Source organism: Pyrgilauda ruficollis, unplaced genomic scaffold (genome assembly GCF_017590135.1).
Source record: "Pyrgilauda ruficollis isolate IOZ18807 unplaced genomic scaffold, ASM1759013v1 scaffold2, whole genome shotgun sequence".
In the NCBI taxonomy this organism is placed as follows: Eukaryota; Metazoa; Chordata; class Aves; order Passeriformes; family Passeridae; genus Pyrgilauda; species Pyrgilauda ruficollis.
In genome coordinates, this window is record NW_024519206.1 from 20,793,831 (window position 1) to 20,806,884 (window position 13,054).

At 40.9% G+C, this 13,054-nt stretch overlaps 1 protein-coding gene across 1 annotated transcript in view; it reads right to left on the reverse strand.

Moving 5' to 3' along the window:
* Window positions 1–1,681: 1,681 nt before the first annotated feature.
* SNRK (SNF related kinase) overlaps window positions 1,682–13,054 on the reverse strand; it is a 39,958-nt gene continuing 28,585 nt past the window's right edge. The window contains exons 5-7 of the mRNA XM_041466232.1: window positions 11,160–11,372; window positions 9,964–10,098; window positions 1,682–5,490 (exon numbers count right to left, since the gene is read on the reverse strand). Of these exons, the coding sequence (XP_041322166.1) occupies window positions 4,272–5,490; window positions 9,964–10,098; window positions 11,160–11,372 (1,567 nt within the window). The 3' untranslated portion in view covers window positions 1,682–4,271. The remainder of the gene's footprint in view (window positions 5,491–9,963; window positions 10,099–11,159; window positions 11,373–13,054) is intronic.

A 13,054-nucleotide genomic window follows, 5' to 3' on the forward strand; every position in this document is an offset into this window, starting at 1 on the left:
TCACTGGCATCATGAGGGCAGTGCTGGGCCTGTCCCAGGCTGAGGGCATGTGGCACACGAATGCCCAGAGAGAAAAACCAGATCCTGCCTCCCCTGCTCTGTATTTCTCAAGAGAGAGCAGTGAGAGGGAGGAAAGAGGAAGATGTTACACAAGGGCCTGCTGAAACGAATTTCTGAGATGAATCATCTGAGAGCCTGATGAAGTCTGTGTTACCTTTCTGAGCTTCTCAGGCCCTATACTTGCATTTTTCTTATAATTCTTCCATTAGATCTGAAAATAGAGGTAATCTCATTCTTTAGCCCATGTAATAAGACTCTGCTCTGTCTCTAATACCAGGTTCTTGACTTCCAGAAATTGATGTCATTTGTAATACAGGCAGATAGGCCAAACTGATTCATCTCACAATTACAATTTTAAAGAATAAATAAATAGCCAGAGCCTGTGGTTCAGGGAGGTAGCAGGCTAAGACAACTGCAGAGACACTGCTCTGGAGAAGGGCAATCCAGCAGTCCTTCTAAACATCGAATGGATGTGAAGGAGCCTGGCTGGCTGCATGCAGTCAACAACTCAACAAGTGAGTCATTGCTACACTTTCCCAAGTACAGTCACATCAAGGTGTTACTGCTCAAACACCTTTTATTGAAAGCAAGTCATCATTTGGAATTAATGACAAACAAATCAGTTCTGATTTATTCACATAAGCTTAACCATGGGAAAGGCTAAGGGGGTGGCTGGGTTGTCTCTGATGTTTGGGGACACTCCAGCTTGCCCCTGTTCCCTATTTATTGCTAGCCAGCTGCTTTGGGATTTCCCTTTATTTGCTAATGAAAAAATCCTTAAAACAAATCTGACATGAAAAGTATCTGACTGCACGTACCGGCTACTGAGATGTTACTGCTTGGCCTTGCACTGCATGATGTGTTACGCCTTTCCTGCCTCAGTCACAGCCACAGCCCTGCAAATTCCTTGGCCACTCCTTTCCTGCTACCGTCTCCACCCAGTTCTGCAGTGACCAGGGCTGGGAAGCTCCTCAGACAGGGCAAGGTCCCAGCGGCACAAGCCCGCAGGCGCAGCTCTGCACAAGTGCCCTGGCCTGAAGCAGGGGTCACTTAATGCCATGTATTCACAGAACCTGTTCCGTGCCCTTGCTCCCTGTGTCCGTACCTGCCCTGGCTGGTTACACTTTGTGCTCCAGGAGCACTTAAATCACTGCAGTGTCGTGCTGAGCTGCTCCAACCACAGGCACCAAGAGACACCTCTGAGGGACAAGATGCCAGAAGGCAGTCCCGTGCACCTCACTGCAGCACGTGCTGTGGGGCAAAGTGGGCTGGCACTGCTGCCCCCCTCTACTTTTACTGTTACCTGCTTTACCTTACAAAGAGCCATGGTCTGGAGTTCTGCCTGAGGAACAGCTCCCTCGGCCTTGAGACAAAAAGCTCAGCAGATGACGACTGTGACAAGCGTTAAGCCCGAATGCAGGCCTTTGATCAGTGCAAGAGAGTAACTGCCAGGTGACAACTGGATGTCCATCCACACACCAAGCCGGGCTCTCCCAAGGCAAGGCCCCTCACTGTTCCCAGCTGCTGCAGCGCAGGGAGCCTGGAGGCCGTGCTGCCCTCACACACCCAACGCCAGGACACACAGACCCCATCCACGTGCAAGTCACCGCTTATGCATCAATCAGGATATCACTTTTATTAACTGGATTTTCCATTTCTGTCGCACACCATGAATGTTTGTACAATGAAAAAGCCAAACATTGCCAGAAGCAATAAGATCAGTTGATATTTCTGTACCCTCTTAACACACATGGATTCTTTCTTGGTGAGAAATTTTTATACTTCTGTTCATTAATTCTGCTTATTTAGACTGCTACTCTTAAAATTCTGTGTCAAGATTGTCACATCTTAAATACAGATTAAGTTGCTAGAGGTACATTATTTTTATATATTTTTATATACACACATACAGAAAAATACAAGACTAACTGTTTTTCCACAATATTTACTTTATACACTACTGTAACTATATGCAACTCTTAAAGACACGTTAAGGGGTACAAGAAACTGTTTACTTGCTCTAAATAGTTTGGTCCAATATTATCTTAATGTAGTGGTTATTCTCGCCCTTCCTTTTACGTGACGACATAACACGACGTACACCACATGCACAATCATTCACCTATCAACAGAGGGGGAGAGGACAGCACTCAGACTAACACATCTGTACACATCTGTACACCCAGAGGTCCAACCAGCCACACACAACTATAAGGCTATAATACAACTATGCAGCATAAATGGTCAACACTGCTGTTCTAAAGTGAGCACCATATATACAGTCGTATATAAAAACATTGGAAACAAAATACACCCGGGGTTAGTTAAAAGGTGCCATTCCAAGGCTGTACATATCAGGAAAGAGTATTTACAATACTTGGAAAAAAGCTGCAACAAATAAAGTTTATTGCCAATGCCCTTTATAAACTTGTCTCCTACGTGGATGTTACGCTCACTGTCTGTGAACCACACATCTCGTTTCTGGCCCTTGGTAAGATCCCTGCTCAAAAATTCAAGCAATTATGTTCTATGGCTTCACCCACACGTCTATGCTTGTAGCTTTTAACTAAACTGCAACTAGAGATTAAAACTTAAAGAAGCAGAACACTTCTCCTTTGCCTTGTTCCAGAAGCAGAGCCCCTGGCTCAGCTCACCAGGAGGGACACCCCATGCACTTCAGACTCTCTGAAGTCTTGCAGGAATCACAAGAGCTGTTGTGAGCTGTGGCCATCCTGACCCAGCCATTCTTTGGTGCTCTGCTCCCTCCACAGCAGACACAAAACGCGCTGTATTGACCATTCTGAAAGTGTTACAAGATGCTCAACAGTGTCAGACTCCTCTGGGACACCCAGGGTCTGCCCAGGGCGCTGCTACATAGTACCCCCAGTTTCACTAGCATTGCTTAGAAGACCCAGTGCACAGCATGAAAAAATAAAACATTCTTGCCCTTCCCAAAACTAGGAATCTGCAATATATTTTATTCTAGATAATAAAATTCCACAAAGTTAATTCATCTGGTCAAAAGTATCCTTTTGTACAGAAATACTCTAAATCAAGACCTTGCCATGGCAATGGGAAACCTGACAGGAAGGCTCAGAGCTGTGAAAGAAACACTTTCCTACAGGCTGTTTTAAATGGACTTCATGAACAAGTGTATTACTGAGGGAAAATAAGTGATGTACATGTGGGGAACAGCAGTATTTTAAGTCCTAAAAAGAGTAATAATAACAAAATTGTAAATGACAATTTCAATGCAAATCCAATTACCTAAAGGTTTTCCATCCCTTATTGCCTTCTGGAATCTCAGGGAGGGGAGGCGAGAACAGCAGAGAGGGTTTACAAGGTAGAAACCTAAAATACTAAGTGTCATGATATACTACTAACAAAAGTAATTCATACAAATACTTTATTTTCAGTTAGCATGTAAAAACTCAGAAGTAGACTTAATAATTTACCTTTGTTATATTAAAAAAGATTGTCTGCTTGTAATATTAACATATTTCTATGGGAGAAAGCTGCCTTAGAAATCTACTTGCTTTTTTTTTTATTTTTAAAGAAAACTGCCTCTAGCAAAACAACATCTTTTCGGTTTGATTTTTGAGCCACAACTTCATCTATATCATAGCTTAAGACAAATAGGTGTGGGTTTAAAATCATATTTCAAGATCACTAATTTTCAGTGCATCTTTGCTTTGTACAAGCCTTGGAACATCTGAAAGCTCCCTGAAGAGTTTTCAGCATCAAAACATTATTGCTTTGGTTCTGTTTCAGACACATAGAATTATGCCACATATCACATATTTTAGTTTTCACAGAAGGTCAGAACAAGAATTAACATTTCATAAGCAAACAAAAGCTTCTCTTTCTAGTTTAAGTGCAGAACATGAAACTTCTAAGTGCTTCATTTACATTAGGATCCAGATCTTTATTTTAATTTAATCCAGATCTTCCACAGTAAAATTATAAATGTAAAAATTACACAATAAAATATTCTGTTGTGTTGAAAAAGAAAAACATATCTGCTAGCAGCATGCAAAGACCATGCATTGTCATATCATCAAGCAAACACAAAATTAAAGTATAATAAATAACTGCTCGAAGCCCATTAAAAATCTTAAGACAACAAAAGGGGTCCGTGACAAGGTGTTCACAGCTCTGACCAGGAAGAATGACTCTGTCAAGCAAATCGAGCTGTTCCAGTCAGGTCATTGTCAAATGACGTGACAGCAACTGGTTTGACTGGAGGTACACAGCAGCCCCTCCTTTGGGTTCCGCTGAATATTCACAGATATCTTTTCACACAGAGGTAGTTGTAGCACACTGTTTTTCAAGTTCCTATTCTTTAGCCGTTCCAATTCATTTGTTGTGTCTGACATTTGGTCGGAAAAAAATTTTAGGCTGCTCAGTGATGAAGCCTGGTTTGCACTTCCGCTGGAGCTTATACACATTTTCCACGTTGATTTCTCCTGTACTTTTACACTGGAAAAGGACAGATTGTTTTGAGGATCAATAATGTATTTCGTGCTGCCATGAATCTGTGAACCTAGACAAAGGCTCATGAGCTTCAGGCTTTCAACCAGTTCCCCTGCACTTCTGGATGACAGCTGCATCGAGTTTCCAGATCCAGCGCATCTCCGAGTGGAACCCGAGGTGGTGTTGGTGCTCCCCCCAGAGCTGCCGGAGGGACTCCCCCCACCTTTGCTGTTGTCGCCTGGGCTCGTTCTGTCCACCCCTCCGTTTCCGTTGCTCGGTTTGCTTTGTCCGCCACCGTCTCCCTGGCTGCCAGGTGGCCCTTCGCTACTATCCCGTCTGTGCCAGGAGTAAGTAAACCCGCTGTCTTTGTCCAGACGCCTCCTACTTTCCGAGTCGTCATCGCTGGTTTCAGAACTGCTGCAGCTGGAGCCCCGTCCCTGGCTTTTCCTCCGGTGGTAGCGTTTGTGCACGGTGCTGGGCGAGGCGATGTTCATCTTTAACCTGCTGAGCTTTGGGGGCAAGTTCTCGTCCATGTCAAACTCATCATCTGACTCGCCCTCCTCGAAGATCTGGTTGAGGACTGGGGCGCTCTTTCTCGAAGTCAGACGATTTGTAACCGAAGGCTTACGACGCAGAACAACTTGAGTAGAAAGAGAAATAGGTTTTTTATCTTCCTCGTCCTCCTCCTCATCTTCTTCTACTCTGAACAAGCACTTCCGGCCGCTGGTAGTGGGTTTTAAGCTCACCGATGGAACTGCTGAAAGTGCTGGCCCAGCCAGTTCAGGGATCTCTTCCTTCTTTGTGGAATCCCCAAGGGCCTTGCTCCGGTGCCCGTTGAGAACGTTCTCAGCCGTGCGAGCCGGCGAGGACTGAGGAACAGTTGCGTGGGAGAGAGGGGTTGCTGTAAGGTCATCCTCCAGATCCTGGGGCACATCAATTTTTGTCGGCCACGACTGCCTGCATAAAAAATTGAAGATAAACAGGAAGTTTACATCACAGCAAGCATTTCAGAACTTACAAGGAAGTGTAAGATCTGCACCAGAGAAGCACAAGAACTGACACACAAATTGGGCTGCTGAGTGGCATGTCTGTAAACAACAGTACTGAGTGACTGAGCACAAGGAAGTGCTCTCCGAGAATGTGCATTCCTTTAGAAATGCTGCTATTTGAAAGGAACACCATCTATACAAGAACACAGTTTAGAAATTATGTTGGTTACTGTCAAATCACAGTTTAAGATTTCACTGCTCTCCGAAAATGAATTAAGCAATAAAAAAACCTGAAATAATTGGGTTTCAAAAAAATAATCTGAGATTGGTACCAGTACCCAGAGGCAGATACAAGCCTATTCAAGCACAATTTAAGGAAGATTGTATTGCAAACTATTTCTAATCTGAACTTTCTGGGGTTTTCCCCCCAATATTCTTAATATAAAAATTAGGTTAGAATTAACATGAGTGACACTGAAAAGGTGAGTCAGATGAAACAGTCTCTCATTCTCACCAAGCTCCATTCTACAAAGTTCCCTTACATTTTAAACACATGCAAACTGAGATAAGACATTTATTTGTCCTTAGCTGAGAATCTGGAATGATACAACTGCATGAATTGAGAACTGAAGCTGCTTAAGAATATAACACTTGAATAAACTATAAATCCAAGTTGAAAATTTATGACTCTGTAATAGCATTAGCTCAAATCAAAATGAAAGTAACATGAGTGTCCATCAGTTTTACAAGTAGGCAGCTGATGTCTCATCTCCAGTATCTTAAGTTACTCTCTAATGATTTGCATTTAACTTTAAATCTTAATATATATTGTAATAGTCCAATAATGCACACAGAATAAACTTAAGAACAAACACTGTCAGTCTTTACTCTATTTTAAAAGCCTAATCCAAAAAACCAACATCTGCAGACCAACGTGTTAACACTGAACAATTCTTCAACGTCTTCACTCAGTGTAAGCTCCACATTTCTTGTCTTTCATTTTAAAAAGTTTGCCAATCCCTTAACTTTACATAACAAAAATACTCTTGCTACTGCATGAAAAGCTGTTGTAAAGACCTCTGTTCACATATGGACAGCATATTACAAGACATTCCCAATCATACTTTGTGTGTGCCAAAAGAAAGGGCTGCACGGCTTCATGGCCTAGTTTAGAAGCAAGAGGAGGAGGACAGCAGAGAACGTTTCACACCAAATGTGACCCCAGGTATCTGCCTGACAGGCTGCATACAAAGACACAAGAATCACATCAGTTTCCTGCTCTCTGCCATGTCAGGAGGTCAAGCAGAAGGAAGAAGGAAGGCTCAGATACCTCTGCTGTGGCAGGACTGCATTTGCTGAAGGCTGCACAGAAAAGGACCTTCAAGTGTGAGATCCTGATCTACACCAGGTTGTCTCCTGACAACTCTCTCCCCAGTTGTACAAACTTTGAGGAGAGGCTGTACTAAAACCAGCAATAAACTCACCCAGCCTTGCTGCAGGCTTTGCTTTGAAGCACTTGTGTCACTTATGCTCAACCAGTAGCACCAGAAACCTCTAACCTCCAAGCCAGGACCCTCCAACAGTAGGGCCTGGCTGCCCACACACTGCCTGAGCCTGTGTGGTGCATTCCCTGCATGGAGCCATGCAGGATCCTGCCTGTCTCACTGGGAGCTGCTGGTGGCCTCCACCAGTCTGTCCAGTGGGGAGCTCTGCCTGGAGGGAAGCAACAGAAGCAGCAGCTCCAAGTGAAGCCTGGGCTGTGGTCTTCCTTGGTTTCATGCTGGCACCCACCCTTAGGTCCCAGCTGTCTCCAGAAATACTGGGAAACACTTGACTCAGTTTGCTGATGACTTGTGCTCTGCTGCGTATTTTAAACACAATTGCCTGTAATTAACAAACAGGACTTAAATATGCTAGAAACATATCTACAAACATGACAGAAAATGAAGATCTCAATCTTACAGGAACGTGCCATGCTAAAAGAACAGACTGGTTTGTCAGCAAAAATAGGAAGAGTTCTGTACTTGTCACAATAAAAAGCAAATATAGTATCTTACAGTACTGTAGTTGCCAGGCAATAAACCTCCTCACTACAATATGTTTATCTCTCATAGCAGCCCATGTTTGCCTCCCTTCCCTTCTGCCTCTCCCTTTATTCCCAGTGGGCCTGAGGGGAGAGAGGAACAGAAAACAAGCTCCAGTTGGAAATAAGTTGGGGTTTTTTTAATATTTTGAGGTCTCAAATTCAAAGTAGTGCATTACTGTGTTGTCTTTTCCATAAGGTCTGGAATTTAGAACCATCATGGAGGCAAAGGACACCTACGAGGACCATAAGAGCAAGGATTCCCAAGTTTGTGCAGATGTCTTCGTTATGAAAATTCATACTCATAGGGCAGGCTACAGCTACTCCAACTTTACTAATTCATATAAAAATATAGATTCATTGAACTTTTTGTTCCAGTTTCTTACATAACTAGAGCTGTTCTTTACTGAAAGAGTAACACTGAGGGGAAAAGCCCCAAACAATTCAAAAGCCAGCTTTAGAGATTTAGAATTTCCATGTGAAGATGAATTCCAGGTCTCCCTCTAGAGTAATTTGTTTGATAAGTAATACTTAGTATTAGGCACATTTGATGGGATTTTTTTTTTCAAAGAAGCTGACATAAAAATGAGGGGATGATTCATTATGAGAGAACTGCTGAGTCAAAGTTACAGAATCACCCTTGAAGAGAGTTGAGCTCCCTAACGCCAAGCTCCAGACCATTCAGGTTCTGTAGGCAACCCTTCGATGCCTGCAACAGTAACTCTTCTCAAGCACCTGCAACCACCTAAGATAAAATTTCCTACGTCAGTGACCACTGAGTGAATGATGTGTACACAGTGCAGGGTGCAGTCCCACCTGGGGATGACAAGGACACTAAAGACACTGAAAACACTAACATTCGTGGAGCATCAACTGATAATTCAGGGAGACAGAATGGTATTCAGAAGATATGCCTCTAAAATCTCAAGCCTAAATCCAAGGTGACAACCAATGGAGACTTAAACCTGTTTTCCCAAATGTGAGTCCTTACTCTGTAACAAGTGTCCATTTTTTTTACATTTAACTAGAGGTAGTTAAGTAATACCTTAGTTTTATCAATTAGGCCAAGGAAAACTATGACTATGCACTAGAAGGACATCCAAACATGTATTCCTATTAAATGATTTCACGTATGACTTTGCATGAAAGTTGCACAGAGAAACATTTAGAATGGACAAGTTGTTTTTCTTTAAATCATACAGATAAACAACACTGAAGGTGTTTCCTGGAGTTTAGCAGTGCTAAACATCAGCACAAACATTTAGTATTCTTTTTTCATTAATAAATTATCTACTAACAATTGTTATTGTTGCTAGTAGCAATTACCAGTATTTTACCTAAGTAAGCAACTTCTGAAAAGACTGGAGGTTATGGGATGAAAGTTAATGAAAATGCCTCAGTACCTCCTCCATCTTCACTGGAAGAGCTGGCAAGATGGGCCAATGAATATTTTATCCGATACCAGCAGATCCCTAGTGATAGTTTAACACAACTCAGGAAAGAAAAACCACAATGTTTAAGAAAAATAACTGCTCAAAACTTGAATCCTCCAATATCTATTTGCAAGTGGAAACTATACTATTTGCCTTTTGGGTTGGGTGTTTTGGTTGGTTGGTTTTGATGTTCTTTTTTTGGTTGGTTGGTTTCTTTAAAGCGTATTCTGCTGTAACTGAGAATGTGGGATGCTTTGGTAACTGACTGCAGAGCACATCAACTGGCTGACCATAGCAATACCAACTAGATGCCAGAAGCCCAACTAGATGCCAGAAGCTTGGAAAATCTCAGGAACCCTTACTATTAGCTTTTTTCTAATTCATGTTTTTGCCAAACAAAACCAATCTATTGCAGTATATTTAAGTGACTGATTGAAATGGTAAATTCAATAATTTTTCTTAGACAACCAGCACAGCAACTGACATGAAAAAGAACATAACCTACAGGGCAAATTTAGAGTGATTTCTCGTTTATAACTAATTCTGTATCAGCAGGTTTATGTATTATGCAACTAATTTTTCTCCAGGGATATTACATAACACAATTTGTATGAGGAGCTGAAGGTCAATGAACAAGCCCTTTTCTAGGGGGTGTGAAAAGTTGCCTCTTTAGGTACAGAATTCAAATTGCCTTGTCATTTCCTGAGAAGGGTAGGAATTGAAAATGTTATGTGCAACTGATTTCTGAACAGTTTCTAAAGTGTCCACAGCCCTTTGAAGACATTTAAAATTTGCAATGAGTATTTTACTGTTTTCAAGAAAGCAGTACTTGAGAAATTTAATATTGTCATTAAGACAATTTAAAAACTAAACAAACAAAAAAACCCCAAACCCCTCCCAGCCATTTAGATTCCTAAATTCTCACCTGAACTGAGCTTTGATGTTGCTGGGGCTTGCAGATCTGGTCTGAATTTCCTTCTCTTGTTTTTCTCGCAGGATCCTTTCAGCTAGTAAGAAGTAAGTAGCAGTGATGTGATTGTATTTGTTAGTCTCCAATGCCCTGAGGAAAGTACAAAACATGAAATAACCCATCCATCAGTGGTTTCTAACAATCGGACATGCATCTTGCAGCTTGCTGTGCTTCCCATAGCAGGAAGAGTGCCTGAAAGCAGGACTGCCCATTTCTGATCTTTTGACAAGCATGCCTTAATTTTATTGAAAATAAAGCACCAACAAGTCTAGCAATTTCAACTGCAGTTGGAAGGAGACATCCTTAGAATATAATCCAAGAAAAGTAAGAAATTATTTTTTATTTTACATTCTTTAAATGATAACTGTTTTTTATTAATGTTTTGCACCAGTGATGGGCTCTCCCACTGGCACATGCAACCACAAAGTACCAATATTCAGTTTTGCAACAAATGGAAGAAAACTTTCATTATTTTAGGGCTGCCACATTGAGGTTATAGTAAAAATAAGTTCATAAGCCAGTAAGCATCATTCAGACATTGTAACAGAAAAGCTGCCCCTGTTACACAGCTAAAAGCTTAAGAAGGGAGACTGCTGCTTTCCCTTCCACATAAACAGTTTTTAACAGCTGAACACATAAAAAAAGAGAAAATATTTGAGACTTCTTTCAATTTGGGGAATATTTTTTGGCAGTTTTACTCTATTAGAAGAATCTATGTAGCTTTCTAGCAAGCTCCCTCAGTGACAATGACTATTATGAATTACATAGATACAGGGAATAATATTTTAAATTAATATTTAGGAATACTGGAAATGCACTCAGGGAAAAAAGCTAGAATTTGTCACCTTCAAATACGCATGAGAGATGAAGAATAAGCATGGATTCCAAAGCATTTAAGTTTACCCAAGACAGCTACTGCAGGAATCAAAACACTGTTCCAACACATCTTCTCGAAGTTTTTCCTAAATTTGGGTATACTTAAGTACCTCTGATCCCACAATATCCTATCACAGAACAAGACTGCAATACTTTGTTTATTAACTGAATGCCCTGATATTTAAACACCAAAGTGCCCAAGGTTCTTGTGATGTTTTTGAATCAAAACCAAGAGGTGCATAAAACAAACTGCATGTAGAACGCTGCCAACTTACTCCACTATGGTGTCTCTGTCCGCGATGTCCCCGAGAACCATGCGCTGTATTATACTGTTGTGCTCCTCCTCAGACAGATTTTTGTATGATACCAGAGGAATATTATACTTGGTTGCAGGAGATGGATCAACTCCTTGGAGCCATGCATGGTTTTCAATCTCTTCCAAAGATGCCCTTCGCTTCGGGTCTCTCTGCAACATCCGTGTAATTAGACTGTGAATAAAAAATAAATCGAAACAAAAATGCACACACGTGTTTAAAAAAGCAGCTGTTGTAAGAGCAACATTAGGAAGACATTTTCTGCTGTCAGGTCCCATAGATCTTCTGAAGTCTCAAAGTAAACAATGTGATGGGAAACTGTTTAGTTTTACCAATGCTGCTAAACTGAAACAGTTTATTAAAACTATAAATACCATAAACACTACAGTTTTAATTTACTGTACTTAGATAATTCATCTGATTTTTCTCATTTATTTGATTTTACTAGGTTTTATAGGGCAGTTACAGGTCACAGGTGGCCTATCAGCTAGTCGGTAAATTAATAGAAATGTGATTTTTTTATTATTGCTGCTGTGAACAAGGATATGGAATGGCAAAATAAAACAGAAATATTTTATTCTGAACTATCAGAAATTTGAGTCTTCAGTATTCTTGAAAAAACTGTGATTTGTTCTACCCACATTAAAAAAAACCTAAACAGACCAATGCACTCTCTGCAATGATGTAGGGACAAATCTACTAATGAGCTGATACTGAGATTTTACAAATGCTGGAAAGAAAGTGCATGAATTCCCCAAGTAAACAGAAAAATAAGACTTTATTAGCACAGCACATCTCTGTTCGCTTACTATACATGGAAGATTCTTGAGGGAGGTATTTTTGGCTTTGTTCAACAAATATGGATATATGGTTTTGTTGCCAAGGTTACAAAGAAACTCTATTGCTCCAACATGTTCTCCAGTTCCCATACAGTGCTTTTTCTTCAACTAAATATACTATACCATGCAACTTCTGACTGCATGGCCACACACAAAGCACAGAGTTAATCACAATTTTTAATGGGTTTTTTTTTGTTTGCCTTTTTTTTTTTCTATGTGAGATGATGTATGGATTTAAGCAGTGGAGGTTAATCCAACCTTCTTTAAGAATTCTACAGTAAAAAAAAATAGCCATGTTTCTTTTTATTAGCTGTGGTCTCTGCCCTTACCAAGAGGAAAGGCAGGGTAAGACATGGGAGTCCTGAGTTTCTTTACTTTTGTTAATATGACAGAAAGAGAACAAACTCTGTATTTAATTTGGCTTTTTTTAAACTACACCTGTAGTAAAATGGCATAAATGCAGCACATGTGCCTCCTGCTTGAAGCTTGTTTATGCATCTCAATCCACAAATGCTTTCACTCTAAGCAGGAAGTTTAAGCATTCCCAGAGTCTTTTCTCTAAGAAAACCTAACCCACTGAGCACCTGGGTAACTGGCTGTACATTATTCATGCTTCATACAGAGAAAGTAGATCTCGACACATAAGCAAATCAATGTTAGCAAGTATATTAAGCAAAAGGCTGCAAAAGGTAAGTTTCCTGGCCTCACCATGCAGCATCTCAAGAAATTGATTTGATACAATTCACTGATAAGAGCTCCCTCTTAAACCTCTTCCGGTGTTGTACTTTAAACCTCTTCCTGTATATGAAGCTCTTCAAGCTCAGAGCAGCTTTTCCATGTTACTGGAGGGTGCTAATGGCAAGACAAGAACCAGCTATGGCACAGAATTACAGAATCATTAAGGTTGGAAAAGGCTACTGAAAGCATCAGGTCCAGCCACTAAAATAGCACCACCATGCTCACCACTAAACCATCTAAGTGCCACATCTACGTTTATTTTGAACCATCATCACCTCC